General features: G+C 43.3%; 1 protein-coding gene across 2 annotated transcripts in view; it reads left to right on the top strand.

Moving 5' to 3' along the window:
* The window catches only part of CAMKMT (calmodulin-lysine N-methyltransferase), a 569,210-nt gene that overhangs the window by 396,001 nt on the left and 149,523 nt on the right, over positions 1 to 23,686 (top strand). The window contains exons 10-11 of one of the 2 annotated variants that reach the window (XM_002757801.6): positions 7,954 to 8,085; positions 13,510 to 14,071. In XM_002757801.6, coding sequence (XP_002757847.1) covers positions 7,954 to 8,085; positions 13,510 to 13,587 — 210 coding nt within the window. In that variant the 3' untranslated portion in view covers positions 13,588 to 14,071. Of the gene's footprint in view, positions 1 to 7,953; positions 8,086 to 13,509; positions 14,072 to 23,686 lie in introns of those variants that run through there. The other variant, XR_013526635.1, reaches the window with a different exon arrangement.

Genomic DNA, 23,686 nt, shown 5'->3' with positions numbered 1-23,686 from the left:
GACATGATTTTCTTGACCTGGACTTTGAGAATTTCTGCACATAATTGGCACGCTGCATCTCCCTTGCATGTGTCCTGAACACCTGTAGCAGGCCCTGCACTGGTTCCAGGAGGATTGTCTACCTGGATGAAGATGTCACTTTACTACAGACAGTCCCCACCGAGTGGGGGGAGAGTGCTCTACGTTGGCAAGAGAGAAGTAACTGCAACTTGAAGGTTTAAGCGTCAAGCTGTGAGAACAAATGAATTCTGCCGTTTAGGGGAGTATGGTTGATTTCTACCTTGAACCAATCAGTTGTCTGCGGTCAGATGGTCCAGAAGCAACGAAAACAAATGAAAAGGGGGAGTTTCTCTGCCTTTCAGTTTCCACACTGAAGCTATGAATGAAGAGAAACAGGGCCCCAGAGAGAGCTTAGCCACCAGGGTGAGCTCCTCGCTTGGCCCAGGGGTCATGTCAGATCCCAGGTTGAGCTTAGATCCTCAGCCAAACAGGCACCTGTGCCTGAAAAGTCATTACAGCAGGCCCCAAATTTCAGCGGGGCATGTTTGTTACCACCTGAAATGGAGACTTTCCTCAACCTGCTGGTCTAAAGAAACGGTAAAGATCGTTAACTCCTTCTTCAACCACAAGGGACTCTCCAGCAAACTTAATAGATGAAAACAATAGAATATGTATGAAAAAGGAATGAAATCAGCACATTTTACCCACTCCAAGAAGCAGTGCCCCCCAGCCGCCCCCCACCCACCCACTTTTCCATCTGGTGAGTGGCTTCTTGTTGCTGATGATTGATAGGGTGACTCACTGTCGTTGTATTCCTTGAAGTCCATGACAACAGCAGTGTCCAGGATCAGAGGACCCAAATGTAATTTAAAATACAGGCACAGCAGCCTGCAAGTTGAACTTTCATCCAGCAATGACAACCAACAAATGATATCTACTAATATTCCTCTGAAATGGCTTTGGGTACAGGGAGGGGAGCCAAGTCAACCAGACAGGATGAGTTTGCTCAGGCCCAGAGGACAGAATATTGACAGTAATCCAGCTTGTTACCACTGCTAACCAGCTGTCAAGAATCCAGAAATTTCACTGTGGAATTCACTTTACCTTCTTCAGAAATTGGCCCTAACTGGCCACCAGATTCCCAGAGTCCTGCCTATATCCAAGGTTTCTTATAAATGTAAATCATAAACTCTTGTATTAGAAAAGCAGTTTTGGGGGGGAACAGGGTCCCACTCAGTCACCCAGGCTGGAGTGCAGTGGCACCATCACCACTCACTGCAGCAATGAACTCCTGGACTCAGGTGATCTTCCTGTCTCACCCTCTCAGATAGCTAGGACCATAGACATGCACCACCACACCTGGCTAACTTTTGTATTTTTTATAGATATGGGCTTTTGCCATGTTGCCCAGGCTGGTCTTGAACTCCTGGGCTCAAGCAGTCCTCCTGCCTTGGCCTCCCAAAATGCTGGGATTACAGGCATAAGCCACTCTGCCCAGCCAAGTTCTTTTTGCTGAGAGACTTTCTCATCTTTTTTTTTTTGAAAAAATCTAACAACTCTGCCCACCTCTGTATAAACCTCTTTATTTGCTCATTTCAGGGAAATTGCTTCGTGTATGTGGGATCAGTACTGTGAACTGAAATAGTGCTAAAAGGCACTTGGGTTCTTATCTGCCCACTGAGTCAGAGACCCAGCACATCCTCACCAGTTCTTGGTGAAAAGTTAGCTCCTATGGTTGTAGGATTGCCTTTGACACAAGGGTTGTAGCTTAGAGAGAGTCCTCAGATGGTTTTAAGACCCTCAGAGCAGAGGCCCAGCCCTGAGAAGTCCTTTTCTAATATCTACCCAGATACTGTTCAGCACTTACAGTACTGTGTGCTTAGCAGAGAATACCAAGACATGAGGAAGAGTTTCTGCCTCCAAGGACATTGCAGTCTGGTTGTGGAGGTGTAACATACACCAGACAGTGCAAAATATAGCCCAGTGCTATTTTTATTTGTTTTGTGAATCTTTCGACTTTATGCCTTCAATAGAAGGAGAAATACTCGGTCCTGATTCAACAAACATTTGTTGAGCAACTACTACCCGCTTAGCACTGACGCCATTCCTATGTGCTGAGGAATGTGGGCTAGGAGAACGACTATGAACTAGCAGCACTGTGGGGATCTCACGCTTAGCAGGACAGATGAATACATGAAGTCCCAGGAATTACAGTGCAATATAGTGGGTACAGGGAGGGGAGCCAAGCCAACCAGACAGGGTGTCCCAGGAGAAAGCACCAAGACTGACTAACTGCCTGAGGAAGGTTCCCCTAGAGGCAGTGGTGTCTGACTTCGGTCTTAAAGGGTAAGAAGGGCACTGTGTGTGTGGAGTAAGAAAATGCATGATGTGTTTTGGGATCAACAAGAAGTTGCTCTGGCTGGAGTGTTAAGAGTGTCTGTGGTTTTGAGGTTAGGGTTGAGGGAAGAGCAGGAAGATGAAGTTAAAATGTTATGAACAGCCAAGAACACTGGGTTGAAGAGACCAGGCTCTCCTGTATGGGTAACGGAGAGCCATTGAAAGTTTTTGAGTAGTGGTTTGTTCAGGTGTACCTTCTAAAAAGATCACTCTGCCCATAGCATAAAGGGTAAATTGGAGTAAGGGAGAGGTTGAAAGCAATGAAGCTCCTCAGAGATCCAGTGTGGACCAATAGCTGCCTGGAATTATCCATTTAGGAGCTAGTGAAGACCTGAAAATGGAGCAAAAGACATTGAATGGATATTCACTGAGAGTTGCATTCAGCAAACATTTATTGAGTGCCTCTCAGATGCCAGTTACCGTGCCAGGCCCTGGGGATAGAGTGAGATATGACCTAACTCTGCCCTGGAGGGGCTCACAGTCCAGAGACAAGCAAGGGATGATCACCTGGTGGAGTGTGATTGGCACAGCGGAAGTGTGGACAACTCCTGGGGGCAGGCAGTGGAGGTGGTGGAGGTGGCTAACTGGGAGGGAGGCATTCCACCCAAGGGGAGCATCAGACACAGGATACATAAAAGAACAGATGGGGGCTGTGATGAGGGTGGGCTGACTAGTGCCCAAGGAGTGGATGAGGGAGTGGCACCAGACAGGGCTGCAATAAAGGCATGGGGCAGGTCACCAGGGCTTCGCCTGCCATCCCAAGAAGGTGGGACCTAAGTCAAGGGTTTCAAACCCTGGTTAAATGGCAGAACGCTTTGGTCAAAACTTCTTAGCCAGCACCCCAATCACAAAACAGATAAAAATGATGCAGCTCTAGTTAAACTAAATGTGAGGCTGGTACTTCTACTGTCTTGGTCTTCCTCTTATCCCTCAAGGCCACCCGTGAAGCAGTTCAGAACACAGTTTGAGAACCACCTGCAGCAGGTGACAGTAATGCAGGTGGTGGCGGGGGGGGCATTGAAAGGTGTTGAAGGGCAATGCTGTGATTCCCAAGTTTCCAGCTTTATTTTGAAAGTGACAGATACAGAAGTGCTTGGTACCTAAAAGGTACTCAGCGTGCATGTCTGAGTGTATGTGTATGTATGTGCTGTGTTTCATGGGTACTGCCCTGGGAAGGATAAGGGTTAGCAGTCAAGATTATTGAGTTTTATTTTGGACAAAATGGATTAAAGGTATTTTCAGAATATCCACATGCAGTAGGCACCTGAAAATATAGACGTGAGCCCTGGGCAATGGTGAAAGCTGTGGTTACAGACTTGGGAGTTATTGGTATATAAGTGATAGCTGAAGCCATGGACATCAGTACAATTGCCTAGAATTCGATGGAATGTGATGAAAAAGTAGGCAGAGTCTTGAGGACCACTGACAAAAGACAGGTCAGAGAAGAGAAGCTACTCAAGGAGGCTGAGAGAAGCTAAGAGAGATGCCAGGAGAGGAAGCAGGAGAAGGCAGCATTTCAGAAACGGGTAAAAAAAATAGAAGATAGGCTGGGCACAGTGACTCACATCTGTAATCCCAACACTTTGGGAGACCAAGGGGGGAGGATCATTTGAGGCCAAGAGTTCAAGAACAGCCTGGGCAGCATAACAAGACCTCGTCTTTATAAATGACAACAAAGAAATAGGAAATAAGCATAAGCTTAAACATATAATTGGTATTTACTAGTTTGGTTGCTTGGAAATGAAAAAGGAATAAGCTAAATGGAGAATAGTGCTTCCTCTGTCTTGGTCTCCCTCCCTAATACATTTTGTTGGTATAGTATATTCCTTTTACAATAAATCTGAAGCATACCTATTTTTCCAGAAGTACACACCCCTTCTATATAGGTATAGATTAGTCTAGCAGAATAACAACTGAGCTCACAATGTAAACAGTATCTCTCTGGTTTAGTGGAACTTCTCCCTCTTCTTGCCAGGAATAAATGAATTCCCCCGAATTTCTGCTCATCAGTCAAAGTGTTACATTCAATTGAGTATTCATTCTGAGTTTAAAGTGGTTCTGCGATGGAATGCTTAGAAAGTTGTGCTTTGGCAAATTGAAAATAATTTTTCTAAAGTGATAGGCTAATTTGAAATCCATATTCCTTTTCGCATTTTGATTTGTACAGTTGACATTGTAAAGCATGTCCTCTGATGGCACAGGCCCACCTGTGACGTGTTCTCTCCCCTGGGGGTACTGGGGTCTTCTAAAACCATTCATTATGGGGAGGGGGAGATGTTGCCACTCAGTAGTGCTCAGCGAATGAATGGATGATGGGCTATTTTCCATCCTATTAATCCTCATCTCAAAGGTGTTTATATTCAACAAACTGAAAAAGAAAGCAAAACTCCTGATGAGTAATTAGAAATTAAAACTACTGCCCAGTCTTTCTCTCTCTCATGGGCACAGAATGCTACTCTCTGAAATCCCATCATAGCAGCTGACTCTGTAAAAGCTTCTCGGGAAAATCTTTTCAAAAGGGTAAGCAGTAGAACATGGCTTTTGAATTCCCAAAGTCTCAAATTTTTTAGATTACTCAACTTCTGGATTTAGTGTATTGCCTCATCAGACATTGACTGCGTGCTTACTATGTGCTAGGCACTGAGAAAATGTAGTGAATAAAACATTAGAAGATCCTGTTGTCATGGAGTATGCATTTGAGCCAGAGAAGACAGGGCAATAACAAACAAGGATACAATGTGTGTCCCTGGTGATAAGTGCTAAGAACAAAAATAAAGCCCAGCGAGGGACTGCATTCCAGGCAGGGTGGTTAGGGAAGGACAGGTAGACTGAGAGCTGAAGGGGGAAAGGGATGTTTAGGCAGAGAGTGCTGTCACATGCTTAGCTGCCGCCCTTACAGCTCACCCCAAGCAAGACGTGGGATGCACTGCTTTGTCAATGCAAGGATCAGCCCAACCTGGAAACCTGTGGCCTTGTGCACAGTATGATATGCATCTTAGATAATAGCTGTTAAAAACCCACTCTTCAAGGGTTACTGTGAGACAACTTTTGCAGGTGACTTTTAAATAAAACAGCTTCCATTATTCAAAAATCCAGAATGGCAACCAGCTCTTAGAAATGACTAAAATGACCTACCAGCATTCCCTGTTTTTTTCCTAATGGAGACTTTTGCTCTCCTGCTGAGACCATGTATTATATCTAGTTTCACATAAAAATGAATTTTTGCTGCTAAGTTTGAAAACCACCTGAAAATAGCAATTAATATTGAAAAAGCTGACAGAACCTTAAGTGTAGTGGCATGATTGGTGCTGCTATAATTATGTGCCTGAGTGTGTACAGGCCTATGTAAACACAGTATGAAAACACACTTGATGCCCAGGACAGTGTATCCACGTATTTTCTTACAGGTAAGTGAGGGCAAAGGGGAGAGGGAGAGAGAATTGATAGAATGTTTAGAGCACTGTTCGGTGGTGTGGATTTTTCTAATCACACATCAGTATGATCTTTCTAATTATTTTCACATTCATCACTGCATTTGATCCTCACAGTTTGCTGGGTGGGGGGGGGAAGGCAGGGCCGGCTTTGTTCTTCCCATTTGATGGATGAGAAAACCGAGTGGATCAGCAAGGATGGCTTAAGGTTCTTATCTACAAAATGGAGAGATTGGACTACATTATCTCCGAGGTTCTCTCTAGCTCAAAGGTTCTGTGATTATTTCTGATTGTCCTGAGATGACACAACTGCTTAATGGTGGAGACTCCCCTTAAGTCCAGAGTCCTTTCTGCCGCACTTCCTCCTTATATTCTTCATACCTTTCACTGCATGTTTAATCATCTGTAAAATGCCACATCTACTATACACGGTTGTTGAGAAGATCATTGAGGGGATTAATGGGAGGGTTTGTGAAGCACCTAGCACAGTGGTAGCTATCATTACTATTGTCATCACTGTTACTAGTAAGGAGACATGTAGGGTAGTGGAAGGAGCATCAGTACCAGGGCTTCTGATCATTCACTGACAGAGTTGATAATACCTACCACATAGGGTGGTTTAAAGACTAAAGGAAGGCCAGGCGCCGTGGCTCACACCTGTAATCCTGGCACTTTGGGAGGCCAGGGCAGGGGGATCTCCTGAAGTCAGGAGTTCGAGACCACCCCTCATAAGAAACTCAGGGCTGGGTGCATTGGCTCACACCTGTAATCCCAGCACTTTGGAAGGCTGAAGTGGGTGGATCACCTGAGGTCAGGAGTTCAAGACCAGCCTTACGAACATGAAGAAACCCTGTCTCTACTAAAAATACAAAATTAGCCAGGTGTGGTGGCACATGCCTGTAATGCCAGCTACTTGGGAGGCTGAGGCAGGAGAATCACTTGAACCTGGGAGGCGGAGGTTGCAATGAGTCGAGATTGCACCATTGCACTCCAGCCTGGGCAACAAGAGCAAAACTTCATCTAAAGGAAAGAAAGAAAAGAAAGGAAGGAAGGAAGGGAGGGAGGGAGGGAGGGAGGGAGGGAGGGAGGGAGGGAGGGAGGGAAGGAAGAAAGAAACTCATATATATTTTCCTGATACCCTCAAAACCTAAAGAGGCATTTCACAGAGGTGAAGTGTTACCTTGAGATTAACAGAAGCACATAGCCATCTTTATTTAAAAAAAAACAACAGAAAGTAAAGAAGATTCTGAAGTTTGGCTGTTCTGTACACATTTGAGAGGGAGGAAAAATCCACATGCATCCAATAGTTAGGAAATGGTCGTTGTGAAGTTTCATGTCAGATGGTCTCCTGAAATCCAGTACATACTTTATTCAGGTCCTCCCGTTCTCCTCACTGAAACAATCACATAAGATTGTGAGGATTATTTTAAAAAGCCTGTTTACCCTCATTAGACCACTTTCTTTGGAAAGCAATCGTGAATACTATGAGGAACTGCTTTGCTATAGTGATGACCATTATGAGGGATTCAACGAAGTTGGAAACCGAGATCCTGGAGCCTGCCTCTGACAGTGTGGTCACAGAAAAGGCTAGTGGCAGGACTGAAATATGAAAACTCTCTAAGAGGAATTGTGGTTACTTGTCTCTGTGAAGGATTTCTATGAATTTTCAGGGCACAATAAACAGATGTAAGCATCCGTTGCCACATATCCCAGGACTGTGTTGGGGAAGTGTTGGCAGGAGCCAAGGAGTCACAAGGTGAATGGCACTGCCCTGGACCAGTTACTCTAAAATCTAGTCAATGGCTTAAACTGTTGGACATGAGACAATGCATAGTGTTCTGAACACCAGCTTTCAACCGCATTTTGTTTTTTATAGGCAATTGTTTGAAAAAAAAATAAAACACGGCAACTGGCCATTTGGAGGTGAAATCTTTTTTTTTTTCTTATTTGATAAATAGCTCTCCTGGAAATTATTCTCACTGTGCATGCCCATCCTGTGTGGACATCTCAAGAACAACTGAGGTTTTCTACTTGAGAGCAATATATTAAATGCTTTGACCAATGTCTGTTGTGTTTGGTTAGCTTTCAGTTTTAAAATATGTGAATTTCCTTTTTACTGTTCTAGGGGAAAGCAATGGTATTCGCCCCACGCCGAGGGAATACTTTAAACCAGTTTTGCAATCTAGCTGAAAAAGCTGGTTTCTCTATCCAAAGACATGAAAATTATGATGAACACATTTCAAACTTCCACTCCAAGGTTAGTTTTCTGCTTGTGTTCGATAACACTTTAATCCACTTTGCATTTTGAAGAGATCATGGTCTTTTTGGCAGGTAACCTAAATATTTGATTAAAGTACTCCTTAGGTGTGTTGCTTCTGAACAGCTATTTGTATCTGATTATTTTGTGTGGTAAAGCCATCTTTTATCTTTGCATGTCTAGAAGGATTTTAAGAAACCATTCCTGTTTACTCCTTTCTCTGAAACAAACTAATCTTTTCATTCATAATAGACTAATTTGTAGGATGCAAGGGGAAGTGGCATAGAATGAATGATAAACATGCATTTATATTTTAATGAAAAACCTTCAGCGTTTAAGTAGGTTAAATGCTTAGCCACACTGAAATAAATAGAAGGTGAATGTCTAATTGTATCATGTTGGACCATAAATCTTTATCTCTGCTTGCTTTATAGCTGGGTCAGTTGGCAGTTTGAGACTGTTAAATCTCATACAGAATTTCACAGTCGTGGGGTTACATGTCAGATCGAGGCGCTACAAGATTTAGGTCAAAAGCACTTATCTGAGAGTGATTTCTAAGCCTGCTTACATAAAGCAATGTTATCAGCCTTTTTATTATTTATAGGTATAGAGCAATATAGGACACTGAGAGGCAAGTGTTTCACTGAAAACTTTTTAGGATTCTCACATTTGTGAATACATGTCACAGTGACTAGTATAACATGTATTATTTCAGTAATTTTGTGCCTTACAGAAATCTCCCTTCACTGAGCTAGTCTGACCTTGGCAAGATACTTTAACTTGTCATGATTTCACAAGTTGTAACTGCAGAAAAATAAAGGCCTGACCTTAATTTTCTCCCGGGACAATGTGAACAGCGTTCTTTATTACCCAGGACTATAATAAAATGTAGAAGTGTGCTGGCTTTGGGAAAAATATATGCAAAATCAATCTGATCTTCCAAGCAAGAGAAAGAAATTCTCACTTTCTGGAAATGAATTTATTTATTTGAATCTTTAAAGCTCCATTTAGCCTCTTGGGGAAAAATGGTGCTTTGTGAACTGAAAGAGTTAAATCAGGTCCTCTCACTGGTGGAGTCAGGTCCATTGCTCACAGTCAGAAAATAAAAGCGGAATGGTATGTGATTCAGCTCTCACCTGCCTCTCTAGAATGATGTTTTCCCCTTTTCAAACTCCCCCCTTAAAAAAGCAGGGCTTTACTTGGTAGGAAAAGGGCCTCTCCTGGCTCCCTGGACTCCTCCACCCAAAGGAATAATGTGGCTTTCTCTCCAGGGTGGGGCTGGAACTAGGAGGATCAGCTGACAGCTGCTTCAATGTCATGCATTTACTTTCCCCCTACAACAACAAATGCTTTTAGTTTGCCAGTGACAGTTCAGGAGAGCAAAGGCGTGGGTTTTTCCACCAGCAAAGATGTTCAGCATTGTGCCTGATACCATCTGTCTCCTCCCTGAGAGATCTGAGGAGGGTTGGGACGTGCCAGGCATGCCCACCTTTCCTTTGTCTAGAACTTTAGAGCGTCAGTACTTGGTGGCCCGCAAACCTCCTATTTTTATTTCCAACGTTGTAGGCTACCCTGCTAAGCATAGCACATTAAGAACTAAGTGGCCTTATTTTTTCTCTGGTCGTAATTCCTGAAAAGTCAAATTCACAGTTTGCTGGCATTGGTACATTGGACTAAGAAATGGTTCTCTTCATTGTTGGGGGTGGGGAGAGTGTAGAACCCTACCTAGGGGAATATTCTGCAGTTGGCACATCCTGGATAAAAGGTGTAAACGGGAGCCGATGATACGTATTTCTAATAATGAGAGCTATTTCAGCTGGTGTGGGGTTCTGCTTCTAGCAGAAGAATGCCTCTGGTCCCTCCTGTACCTGCTCCAGCAGCCGGGAGACTGTGCTGACCCCGCTGGCACGATGCAGCTGTGCTCCTTTGGAGGAGAAGGAGCTCGCCCAGAGGCCTGAGCAGTGAGCCGCGGGCCACGCTGGAGGGAGCGGGGAGCGCCGCTGCTCCTCGCCCAGCCCCATGCCCTGCAGCAGGGCGCGAAGGCGGAGGCCCAAGGCAGCACCCCTGCCCCCTCCAGCCCTGACCGCCCGCCCGGGGCTCGGGGACGCGGCCGCCGGGAGCCTCCACCCTGGCGGCTTTTGTTGGCCGCGTGCTAATAGCCAGGGCTTAAAAGTTTTCCATCTTGAGCGACAATCAGCTTTCTTCCTCTCCATCTCTGGCCAAAGCCCCCTCGTCCCTGGGACGCGCTGCTCCCCAATGGAGTAGCGGCGTTTTCCTTCAGGCTGCGTGTTATCCTCTTAGCCCTACTGTGTTGGAATAGAGCGTAACCAGCTGGAGGACTGTAAGACGCCTGATAATGCCGCTCCTTTCCGCTGTCCCGTCTTAATCTTGTTACACAAATGGTCGTGAAGAGATTCATGAATTTTAATTTTGCCCTCTGCATTAGTGCCTCGCGTCACTCATACACAGCTGCCTTCGAAGCCGAGTTTTTCACCCCTCCTCTTACAACAGGGGAAAAAATTAGTTACTTGGCAGTAGTGCAGGGTAAAAAAAAAAAAAAAAGAAAGAAAAAATCTACAGATTTAGGCAACCACCCATGAAGCTGATTAACAGTCAGTGATCAGGAGGAACAGCTTTGCCTCTTAAACTTTTCACCTCTCATTGTTAACTGTGAAATTTTATTTCCGTTAAAAAGCAAGCCTGTAATCAAAACGGTGCCATTCTGCACTTTTCTGCCAGTGCTTTTGTTAAACTGTGCCCACACCATGCAGCCAGCATGCTCAGGAACCAGGCAGCCAAAGGTGTAGCATGTTTTTAAAATACTGCTTTTCAGTCCATCCTTGCAAGGGGAGAAAAATAAAACACTTCTCTGTCCTCCCCAGCCTTTTGATCTCAAGGCTGAGAATCAAATTCACTGCCCCCATAGTGTGGTTCAGAACCTTTCGGATAGTAAGATAGCAAATCATTTTGTAAGGTAGAGATGTGACTTTGAGATTTCAGCTGGCTTGATACCAGTTGGTAAAAATACTCTCATTCATGCAAATGTTCATTGAAATATAATTTTATATGCTGTGGGTTTTTTAAACTTTTGCAAACCCGCCCTGAAGTGTTTATTTTTCTGTATTTTTGTAGTAGCTCTGAAAATAGGCTTGGGCTTGGCTGTGAAGTCAGTACATTGTGTTAAAAACACAGCCATATTGCACTTCTGCTTATCTATTCAAAATGCCACATTACAAGTGGCTGGTGCTTATAATCTGTGTGGTGTGCTGTTGATAATTGTGGATACTGTAAAGGGTAAACAGTCTGAGCTCCACTCCCGCTGCTGCTGTTCATGCCGTACTAAGGCTGAGCGTGTTACATCCAGTTATGAAGTAAAGCATAATGCTACTAATAGCAGCTATATAATTGAGTTTAGTCCTCAAAGACCCTGTTTTAACCTATGAAATTGAAAAATTGTTTTATTCACGATTTGCTTTTTGTTCATTTTCTTTCAAGGTGCCTTTTTATGTTTGTTAAAATTGTAATTATTAATTGGCCAAGGAAGCACAGCCTGGGTAAATGGAATTATTCTTAAAGCTCCTAACATTCCGCCATCGAAGCAAGTATTGGCTAACAGCTTTGTGTGTGTTCAAGTACCCTCACATAACAGACTTGCTTGATTCAGAAATGATCCGGGGCTGGGTTATAGTGTGGCCTTTGAGGGTTGTCCGCTCTTCCCCATTGTGGAAAGGGCTCACAGGCAACATGGGGCTGGCCCCTGGCCCCTTTCAGCAACGAAGCCTTCGCTTTGGCCTCCAGAGGTCAGCATAGAATCCAAGTTAAAAGTGATTTCTAACCCATATTTACAGAAGAATTATTTATCCCACATATTACCTCAGGGACTTTATAAAGAGCTCATTTGAGTCTCTGTATATTAGTGCATTGTGAGTGAGTAGGTCAGCTGACTGCCACTGAGTAATCAACTTTCCCTTATCCCCAATCCCTGAGGAAAGCATTGAGCTAGCTTGGCCCTCTCTTCCCTCTATAAAACACTTCAGTGAGCTCCCTCTATCACTAGGGCAACTAGCAACAAAGGTGTTTACAGTTGGTAGGTCCCAGTCCTTGGGTATGGACTGGGAAGTTGGTGAAGCCATTTTCTAAAATTAAAGAGTAAGGTTGCAGGACCGTGTTTAGGCTTAACATTCTCGCTACTTTGGTAGCAGCAAAAATCCACAAAGGACCTTTCTAAGTAGACAACAAATCATCTATACACAGAACAAACTCCATCAAAGAAAACAGAACTAAGTCACCTCTGTGACTGTACCACTGTCCGTCCTGGTGGATTAGAAAGTAAAGACTGAATTAGCTTTATGTTCCCCAGTGGAAAAGGGGAAGTGGGCTCCTTACTCCTGTCCTTAATAGTGATAGCATGTCCATGTCTTGGTTTGGGAATATGACTTAGAAGACACATGAACCTCGAAAAGATTCAAGTTACCATGTGCCAGAGGGACCAACCTGGGAGAGTGTGATGTGGAGGCCATTCATTTTGCTTTAGGGTCGGTGGGTGGGTGGTGTTTGACCAATTTGAAATGATAAAGGAATTGGCTCCTTGTATAATTCAAAGAAATAATGATTTTTTTTATTCTTATAGTCTAAAAAGGAAATTAACAGTTTGCTCATAAATGCCAACTTCAAAAATATTAATTTTGTCTTTACAAATAGCAAATTATTACTTGCTAGGATAAATATAAATATGACTTTAAAACTATTCCAGCTGAATGAAGAAAAAGTGTACTTTAAATGTGAGAAAGCGGATTGGATTTTAAAATCTTATCACAGAAAGATCCTCAAACTTCCATGCACAGTATCAGCAGAACTGCTGCTAGTCTAATTGATGGAATATGTTCTCCTCATCAGAGAAAAGAATTTTTGAGTGACTTCTTATTAATGTTGAAACCTCTAAGAAGCACCTAGAGAGCCTTTTCAATGTCTTGGGCCCCACAAGCCGTTCCCTGTGCCCAGATGTTGCCACGGACTTCAAGCAGTGATCTGAAATGCCCACCTGCTTGAATACTGTAGCACTGGTCGGAGGCAGAGGGTGCAGAGAGCAGAAACTTCTATGTCAAATGGCCAGGCAGGTGATGATGAAGGGGCCCCAGCTCTGCCTTCCCTCAAGTGCCTCATAGTTTACAAAGGTCAAAATGCAGTTTGGGTATTTATGAAAAAACACCCTACCCACCCCCACAGAAAACAATCCCCATGTTAATGTAGAGAATTGTCACATCTGTGCCACTGAGAACTACTTTGAGTTCCTTTTCTGTGATTTATTTTTCCAGAACTATATATTTTGGTGTAAAAGTCATCATGATACTCCACATTAATACTGACTGGTAAAGACCCCTAATCGGAGTCCCTTACCTTTCTTTTTTCTATTATTGTTTTCAGTTGAAAAAGGAAAACCCGGACATATATGAAGAAAACCTTCATTACCCTCTTCTGCTTATTTTAACCAAACATGGATAGAAGATTAAGCTTCTCAAAGATGAAGAAAAGTATCAAGTGCACAGGGAAAATTTTTACAAACACAGAAATCTGTAATGGGTATCATCACCTGCCCACTCCCTTTGCAGCATTTCACGTGTGGGCTGTGGACTCCACCTGTCCTCACCCATGCTGTTCCCCAGCTGCCCTCTCCAGATCCCTCCCTGCCTCTTTTTTACAGTCTGCTTGTTGCTCTTCCTGCCCTAAACCTTTATTTGTCTTTAAATATGTATAAGCCGCCTGTCTGAGACTTCAATTGACTGGTGAACAACCTAAATATTTTTCCCTCTAATTGAGACAGAATTTCTTTTGATGATACCCATCCCTTCTTAAATTTTTTTTTTTTTTTTGTCTTTGTTCTGTTTTGGTGATGGTAGTTTTTAATCAGTAAACCCAGCAAATATCACGATTCTTTCCTGGTTAAAGAAATAAATAAAGCACATCTTTCTTATCTCTCTCCAATTAATTGTATTAAATCCACCATCCCTTTCTCTGCCTCTCTCTTTCCTTATTTTTTTCCTTTTAAACAGTATGTTTTTTTTCCCTATAGATGTATAAGAAATGACTACATCAGCCCAAAGCCTCATAAACTGACCGTTTGTCCTCTGGACACAATAGCGTGGCCAGCCCTCTGCTCCTCCTCCCCAATTATGTGTGATTAGTCTCAGTGTGCTGTGTCAAGGAGGGGGAGTGTGCTGAGTGCTTATTATCTGTTTAGGTACAAGAAGAGCACATTTAGGCTCTGACTATGAATGAAAAGTGAGCCTTTATCAGGGCTTAAATCTCACTGCTGCTGTTCTCCAGGACTCTCAAAATAGGTCCTTCCCAGAGAAATTCTGAATAAATTGTTGATAACATAGATTGCAACCAGGGGGAGTTTTTTTTAAAAACTCAATCACACAATTATCTTATTTAAAATAAGTATATATTGTTATGTGCTGTGATTCAAGTGTATAGTAAACATTTAATAGGTGCTACCTAGGATTCAGAGAGAATGACTTTTCTGCAGGGAACCCAAGCTTATCCTTGCCTAGTGCATCCATGAGATGCTCTAATGCCTTTTGTGGAAATTCAGATGTTTATCTGTAAGGAATCATCTGTGCCCACTTTAGCAGTAATGTCATTAGTAGGTTAGCTGTGTATCCTCATATCTTTAGTAGAGGCAAAAACATGTATTCAGTGTGATACAATTAAAGTGATAGGTGAGAGACTGGGGGTGCATCATTTTGCATGTTAAACAAACTTAGCTGTCATAAAAGCAGCGCCTCTCAAATGTCTTCTCTGCTCACTTCTATCAACAAACAAATTTTTCACCATCAGTTTGCATGTCCTTGTATTCACCACTTTTTCTGCTCCATTAGAGCACCTAGATGGATCTCAGAAGGCATAGGTCAAGTCGCAGTTAGATCATACATTTCTTTCTCACAAAAACTTGAATTGCAATGCCAAGTGATGGGCTAACATCACAATAACAGCAATTTATTCCTCTTTGGATAAAACAGCAGTCTATTCTCAGTGCTAGATAAAGACCAGGGCAATGCAAACCAGCCATTTAGCTGAGTAGTTCAGCTAGTGGCAGCTCTCCTTTGGTGACTGTATAGGTTGCACACTGGCTTCATATTTTCTTGTTTAAAAATTAGAATTTGGCATGTTTTAAAAGGCAACACCAGACGTTCCATTTATACTGGTGAAAATACAGCAAAATTATTTCCTCTGTAAAACCTGCAACTAAATCTGCCAGACAAAGAAAACGTATCCCTGTAGCAGCACCTAAGATGGTCTATTCTTTTTTCTTTTTAAATATGGAACAGCAGGACCATGAGAATATTTTCTTTTTCTCTCAAGAAAATATGTGAATTGGCAAGAATTCAATTTGCATTTGTGTGTTGTGGGTGGAGAAATCCAGTGTTTATGTCTCTGGGAGAAATTATATTTTAAAAAGTAAACTAGCATTGTATTTTTTAAAATATCTGAGAACAGTGTTTCAGAATTGAACTGTTGCTACCAAGAGATATGTAGTAAGGAAATACACTTATTATGTAATTAAAACCTAGCGAATCTCCTATACAATGTTAAAGGTTTCATAGAACTGTTCTTCCTGGGCTTCTCACCTGGAAATATCTCTAGTCCAGGCACTTTGAAAGTTTGTAAGAACTGTCCTATATTATTGAATAATTTTACAGTTTTTGTTTTCTCAAAGTTTAATCGAATGCCGATATTGAAAAGGGAAATATAGCAGCTTTAAAAGTTTATCCATTTACATTATTTTGAACTTCGTGATAATTCTATGCATCAATGGCAACTGAAATCACCCGTTCCATAGTCGTCTATGTAATTATGCTTGTGTTTGTTTAAAAAGGAAGCCTGTCTGTTTAGGAAATACGAAGAATAATGATATTTCTCTTCTTTGTGTACCTTTATCTTCTGATAAAACTCATGATTTTTTTTTTTTTTTGTCGTACTAAGTAGATTTGGTTGGATGAAAGAATGTTTCTATTATTGCCCATGGTTGGTTCTAATGCTGTGAGATGAATAGCCACATGCAAGTTGGTTATAAGAAATATATTTTACTTTATAGCAAGACATATGCTGTGAATTGGGATAAAAGTGCTAGAAAAGACTACCTAAGAGGTTGATGCTATTTTGTATAAATTGTGTATTTTGTTGGCTTTTTGACTGAGCATGAAAATGTAACTTCCATTAGGGAAGCGTAATTTAGGTGCTCAGTATTCAGCAGAAAACTTGTCAGGGCCATAAAAGCTTTTCTGGCTAGTTCCTCGGGTGTTTTCAGAGAAGAGCTGCCCGCCCCTTGCTGATTTTCCCTTTGGCTTCAGTATGGGCTGAATTTACCACTGCATACCTGTTGAATCAATTTGGGGGATCCAGCAGTTAACTGAGTGAATGGAAGGATTAGTTGCCCTCCAGAGCCCTATTTCAACAGCCAGGTGTCTGTCCTAAACTAGTTAACTGCTTTTGACAGCTGAAGAACATGGTTTTAATACCAGAGGCAGGAGGTGGTGGTGTTTTTTTCCTTCTTCCTGCTACCAAAGTGGGGCATATCTTCTCATGAGGGTTAGGTGTTTTTTGGTTTTTAATAGGAACCCAGCTTCCACAGATTTTGTCTTTGTGCTTAGTCAGTATTTGACTTGTTTCCAATCTATGCCAGACAATGCGGTAGCATTGTCTGGCAAGAACCTTTCACTGGACTTTGGGGGTCGGGCAGACTCTGGTGGGGAACTCTCTCCCACATAGGGGAGAGAGTCAGAGTATGTACAAACATATAGACACACACTCACAGGAAAGATTCAGCTATTTGGATCCGAGATCTGGGCTCCAGCCCCCAGATTCCAGGTACATCCCCACCCCAGATGCAAACCTCCTGAGTTCAGGCTGTAGGAAACATCATAATTATGTTGAGTGTGAGCCATAGAGAAAAAATGGATTTGAAAATCAGGCTGATTTTAGGCAGGGTAAATATGTGTTCCTGAGTGGACAATTTCCAAATTAGAAAGGAGCCTGTTAGTGTTTAACAAACCATTAAGCCTGAAATGCCACTTTTAATTCTCAGATTTCATTTTTACCCAGAGAGCTTACTTTCCAGGCTGTGGCTAAATGCTCACAGTGTTCTCTGCCCTGGAAGTCTCTGCCTTTGAAGTCTGTATTTTGCCTTTTTTGTCTCCCTGACTTTTCAATTAATACATTTTTTAATAGATAAAACAGATCATACTGCGACTTTTAAAATGTCAACAAGCTTGTAAACAGAAATGTAATAAAATGGCTAATAGGAGATTCAATAGTTAATAGAGGGCCTGAAGTGTGAGCAAATACAGTAGCTGTATATTGGAAACTGTGCAAGTGAAGATGGCTTTAGTATTGCAAACTGAGGAAGAAAATTGTTTTTAATTAGCACCTTCATAAGAACTGCTGATTAATACTGTTTTGTTTGGTGAAAAGCTTTCAGCTGAGTAATTTGTACAGCCATTACAACAGTTTTGTTAGAACGGGACTCCTGTGGTTAAACACAAACAGCAGATGATAATGGTGGAAGATGAGTTTGTCATGTAACAATTTACCTTATTGAAAAAAGCTTTATATAAAACCCAATACAGTAGGTACCAGCAGAAATCACATATTTTAAATCCTTCCAAAATTGCAGTGTGCCATGCTTGTGGTTTTTTTTTTTCAGGGCTAGAAGCAGATTTTATATCATTTATAAAATTATATACACAATTTAAAGGTGGTGTAGCGTGGACAGACCACTTTCTTAGCAGTGGTTTACACTGGAGCAGTAAAGTGGCTGTGTATTCAAACATTTCCTAACTACACAAAGAAGGTGGAAAAATGGAAGCCTAATTAAATAATGTGACTCAGATATAAATTTGCACTGCAACTGGATGCAGGGAAATAAGAATTGATGTTTCTGCCTTACGTGGGTTTATCATGTATAGGATCTTTTTTAAAAAATCTCTCTCAACAGAAGTTTAATTAACCTTTTTTTTTCTTTTTCTGGTGATGTTTTAACTGACCCAGAGGAAACAGTGCTCATTTAATGAGACCTGACCAGGGAATAAGAGTCCGATTTCAGTGAACTCCCACAAAACAAATATTTTGCTAGCCAGAAGCATGGGAAGGGGTGTGTGTGTGTGTGTGTGTGTGTGTGTGCTTAAAATAAAATCCAGTGGTAAAGCATATTTGCATTAAAATATTACGCTAAGCAAGGCTGGTAAGAACTGTAAATTATTGGAGTGTCGTAATAGAGCATGAGTTTTTTTTTTTTTTAGACAGGCCTTCGGGGTAATAACAAGGGTTGAGGCTCACGACAGTGCCAAATAAGCTTTAGACAGCATAATAGTCTGCAAAGAAAGCCACAGAGCACTAATGTGAAGGAAGAGCTGTCCACCGCATGCAGCAAAAATCACCAAAGGTCATTTTATGGTAGCAATTGTGACATAAAATTGGTGGTCATGCTACATGTCTAATACTCAGCACAGCTTTATAAATGATGGGCCCCTAGCGATGGCTGTCATTAAGTGCTTTCATCATAATAAACTTTAAACTGTTGGCTTTATGAATCGCCAGCTAGCTTCAGCTGTTCGTTGGATGGAGCTTGCAGTGCCTTAAGTGTGACAAGACCTATTAGGAATTGCAACCATGTTTCAAGCGTACTTGGCTTCCCCACTCCTGGGGTGATTGCTGCCTATTAAACGGCGTCTGGGAAGATTTTCCTCCAGCAATCTCTGATCAAGAGCTTTTTTGGGCTTTGACCTGCATTTCCTTCAAGACTTTCTCTGAGGAGTTTTATAAGAGCAAAACTCCAGAGGATTTATAGCCACTTCTGATTAATACCTTTCCAGTTTTTCTAGCAACTCTCCCACTGCTGCATAGAGAAAAGCTTTCATTGTTCCTGAGGTGCTTATTTGTGACCTTTTTTCTGCTTCCTGATTCCCTCTAACGTGTTCTCTTAGTGAAATGCTCGGGGTGGAACCCAGACAGTTGGTGAAGTTGTTACAGCTGGAGAGACAGAGAGGGAAAGAGGGAGGCTGTTATATTTTTAAAGGATTACTTGCAGAGCGGCCTGGCCCCGCCCATTTAAATACTCATGTGACGTCACCTGCCGCCCGCGGTACCAAACGCATCCTTAATGAGCCCTCGGTGTAAATTGAGCCGACACAGAAAGATTTCATGATTCAAATTACACTTTCATTAACCTTTAGCATGGGAAGTCTTTTAGTTTCTATAAATCTTACAGTGGCTTACTGTCTGTCCTACTGATGTGAATAATAGATGTTTGGGGAATCGCTCTTTAAAAACCCAGGGTTATTTAATTTACAAGGGCTAAATACAGATTTCAGACTCACTTAGCAAGAACTTTAATTACTTCTTGTTGCGTGTTCTGACTTGGAGGCCACCCCCCCATCCTCCCACTCCGTTTTCTTCTGCTTGACTCAGATGTTTTAGAGATGGTAAAGGCTTTCGATGCCTAAGTCCCTGTCTTAATACTCTAATTTGTCTTTCTTTTAGGCTAAGTAGTGTCCTAAAGATAGTTCTGGGAACGTCTCAGGTGTGGACCATTACACAATTAAATTAGCAAACCTCAAGGGCTTGGATTAGAACCCGGCAGGGAACACTTGGGGACTGGAGGCCAGAGCCAGGCTTTCTGAATGGCAGTGGCTCTCCCAGGAACTGTGAGGGTCGGCCTGCTTGGTAGTCTCAGTCACAGACTTGTCTTACCAGATCAAGTATTGCAGGCTAACTCTTTTTTTTTCCCTGGGAGTGCACAGGAAAATCATTAGCGAATGTGTCAAGCCAAAGGGAAAACAGGAGTTGGAGGGCTCGTGGCTTTTCACATACAAAGGCATCCGCCATCCCACCACGGGAGCCGGCCAAGGGTGGACAAGTGCATTTTGAGGCGGCTGCCCAGGTGCAAGGGGAGGGGGCGGGGCGGGCCACAGAATGCCCTCGAACAAAGGCGCCTCCAGGGGCCTGTGCAGAGGTCACCTGCTGCCTCCAGGGCAGATTAAGAAGGACTGGAGAGGGCATTTGGAGGAAATGGTGCTGTGCTTCTTTGGGAAATCAATTCGTCCCACCCTTAATAGGGCATTTTGCCCTCCCTCTTTGGGAGTCCCAGGCAAATGTGCTCCCAGGTCTCTCAAAATCAGTTGTAACAGACCCACGTTTGAAGATGCGGCACCTTTCCCTGCCCGCGCTCCTTCAATAGCCTGTGCCCCCTGAGAATCTCCTTCTGCTCTCTGCAACATCTCACTTCCCTTTTCTCTCTTCTTTGGGCTCTCCCGCCCCTCTCTACCCTGGCCTCTTTCATAATTAGGCTGAAAGTGGAACTTTCCCCCACTCCCTTACTTTGAGATTTCTTTTTTCCCAGTGACCTGGGCTGCACTTTGCCCCCACTCCCTGCCTGCCAATCTCTTCAGGGTTAGGGCCTCTCTCTTTCCATTCTTGCAGCTCCCCCTCCTTGAGAGCTCCGGGAGGCCCAGCCTCCCAGAATCCGATCGGCTTCCAACACAGCAGCCCCCCTGTGGAGGAAGGAAGAGGCCTCCTCAGAATGAATGGCTGGTAAGGAGGTTTTTAATTTGTCTGGAGCTACAAGAAAAAGGCCTCTGAGCAGCGGTCCCTCCCTCACCTCTGCTGCCTACGCTGGGCCACTCTGCCTTCCCGGTGGGCACTGAGGCCGCGTCATCCCAGGCCAGGTCCATGGTGAAAGCTGGGCGGTGGGACCTGAAAATGTTGGCTTGTTGTCTGGGCATCACCTGTGCAATCTAGAATAAGTACTCAGCTTTGTATATGAAATACTATTTTATGACTGGTTGCAGCCTACCAATGTGAGAAATGAGGAAGCTGAACACGATATTGACGGTCAGACTAGGTCGGAGAGTGAGCTCAGGCCATCACTGTCTTCATCTGCAATCTGCCTTCTGATGGCCAAGCTCTCCTTGAGCTTGAGGGAATGTCACCAGGCTGTTCTCAACCCAGAAGGCAGTACATTTAAAAGCTTTGCCAACCTGACCTATGGTTCCACCTCCAGGTACATTAGCCTTCATTTTCCCTCCCAGGCTTTATTTTTAGGAGCAGAGGCCACATCCCGGATCCAGCCTGCAGTTTGAGTGGATCTCTTGCTTTCCCTCTGTCTGTCTCTTAAGCAGCATTTGATGATGCCAAGGGAGGGCCGGTATGAGGCAGCTCGGAGGAGAATGAAGCTGCTCACAGCTCCTGAGTGTCCAGAGGCCTTTCCTTTCTCCAGGGGTACTCCTGGTTGGCCCACCTCCTGCCTCATAGGATGAGAACCTTGGCTCTGGGCTAGGTGACAGATTGTGAGTCTCCAGCTTGTATTTCAACCAGCTGTTTCCCTCACCTCACAGCCAGGTGCTGCTTCTTGGTCCTCTCACACACACCTCACCAAGAGACTAGATAAACCATCAATGGTTACAATAATCTCAATATGAATGTGATACTGAAGGGATTTATCCAGCTCTGCCCTTCTGGTAGATTTGTTGCAGGGAGTGGGGAGGACTATCAACAGTGCTTTCCAGCTCCTCCCATCAAGACATGGAATCTTTCTCCACTCCTTGATTCTGAACCTAGCTTAGCTTGCTTTGGCCGAGGAGACATTGGTAAACATGAATACAAGCAGAGGTTTGGACATCATTTGTGCATTGAGGTTTGCCCTGGCCTGATGCTTTTGGGACCAGCTACCATGTGAAGAAGGCCAGGCTGTGCTGCTAGACAGTGGAGACATGTGGCCCGGTCACCCCATTATTCAGCCATGGGTGAAGGCATCCAGGACCAAACACCCCTAGGAGATGCGGCTCTGGCAGCAGCTTGTGAGTGGGCCAGGTGAGCCAGCAGAACTGCCTAGCTGAGTTCAGCCCAGATTGCCTATTCACAGAACATGAGCTGAAAATGGTGGTGGTTGTAAGCAGCGACGTTTGGGGCAGTCTGTTAACAAAGTTATGAGCAGTAGATATACAGTCCTTGATCTCTTCTCTGGAGGTACTTTTCTGCGTCCTTAAGTGTAACCTTGATATAATGTTTTGCCTAAAATGTGGTGAGTTACATAGTGACTAACATTTCAAAAACACAAAAGTAGAATGCAGGTACCACAGGCCTCATTTACTGTTCAGAAATCCAGCCTATTACAGAGGCACATCAATCTCAGGCTACTGGGAGAGGACACCAGAGAAAGTGGGCTACAGTAGCTGGGCGTGGTGGCTCATGCCTGTAATTCCAGCACTTTGGGAGGCTGAGGCGGGCAGATCACGAGGTCAAGAGATCAAGACCATCTCTACTAAAATATAAAAATTAGCTGGGCATAGTGGCACGCATCTGTAGTCCCAGCTACTCGGGAGGCTGAGGCAGGAGAATTGCTTGAACCTGGGAGGCAGAGGTTGCAGTGAGCCGAGATCATGCCACAGCACTCCAGCCTGGCGCCTGGCAACAAAGCAAGACTGTCTCAAAAAAAAAAAAAAAAAAAAAAAAGAATACCTAGATTCCAGCCTGGACTCTACTAGTACCAAGCTGGTGGGTGTAGGCAAGCTGCTTAAGCTCTCTGGGCATCAGTTTCCTCTTCTATAACATAGGAGAGCTGAACAACATAATTTGATTTCCCAGTTCATGGTAACTTCTGAAGTATACAAGATAAAAAACATTCTGCTATGAAGACCAGAGATATTGGCCACCTCAGGGAGTTAGAATTCTCTGGTACTGACAGAGAGTTGTCAGACATTAGCTTGGCCCTAGAGAATACGTAATACATATCAAGGGACTTTCTCCCATGAGGTTCTGGGGTGGATCCCAATGTTTCACCTTCCTCTGCCCCAGGCTGAACATTTCGGGGCTACCTCAGGTACCCCTGTGGGGAAAGGGAAGAGCAGTGGGGGCCCAAGTGTCTCCATTTTTATTCATTGATCTAATAGATACGGACATACCTCGTTTTATCACACTTAGGAGATAATTGCTTTTTTTTTTTTTCAAATTGAACATTTTGTGACGATCCTTTCAGCAAGTCTGTTGGCACCATTTTTTCCAACAGCATGTGCTCACTTTGTGTCTCTGTCACATTTTTGTAATTCTCACACTATTTACCTTTTCACTATTCTATCTGTTACGATGATCTGTAATTAGTGATCTTTGATGATACTATTGTAATTGTTTTGGGACACCACACACTGTAGCCAGGTAAGATGGCGAACTTAATGTTCTGAGTGCTTTAACTGCTCTACTGAAAGGCAGTTCCCTGTCTCCCTCCCTCTCCTGGGGTCTCCCTATTCCCTGAGACACAACAATATAGAAATTAGGCCAGTTAACAACCTTGCGATGGTGTTAAACTGTTCAATTGAAAGGAAGAGTTGCATGTCTCTCACTTTAAATCAAAAGCTGGCAACCATTAAGCTTCATGAGGAAGGTGTGTTGAATGCTGAGACAGGCTGAAAGCTAGGCCTCTTGTACCAGTTAGCCAAGATGTGAATGCAAAGGAAAAGTTCTTGAAGGAAATTAAAAGTGTTACTCCAGTGAACACAGGAAATGATAAGAAAGCAAAATAGCCTTATTGTTGATAGGGAGAAAGTGT

Source organism: Callithrix jacchus, chromosome 14, assembly GCF_049354715.1.
Source record: "Callithrix jacchus isolate 240 chromosome 14, calJac240_pri, whole genome shotgun sequence".
Taxonomy (NCBI): Eukaryota; Metazoa; Chordata; class Mammalia; order Primates; family Cebidae; genus Callithrix; species Callithrix jacchus.
This window is presented reverse-complemented; position numbering and strand designations above follow the sequence as displayed.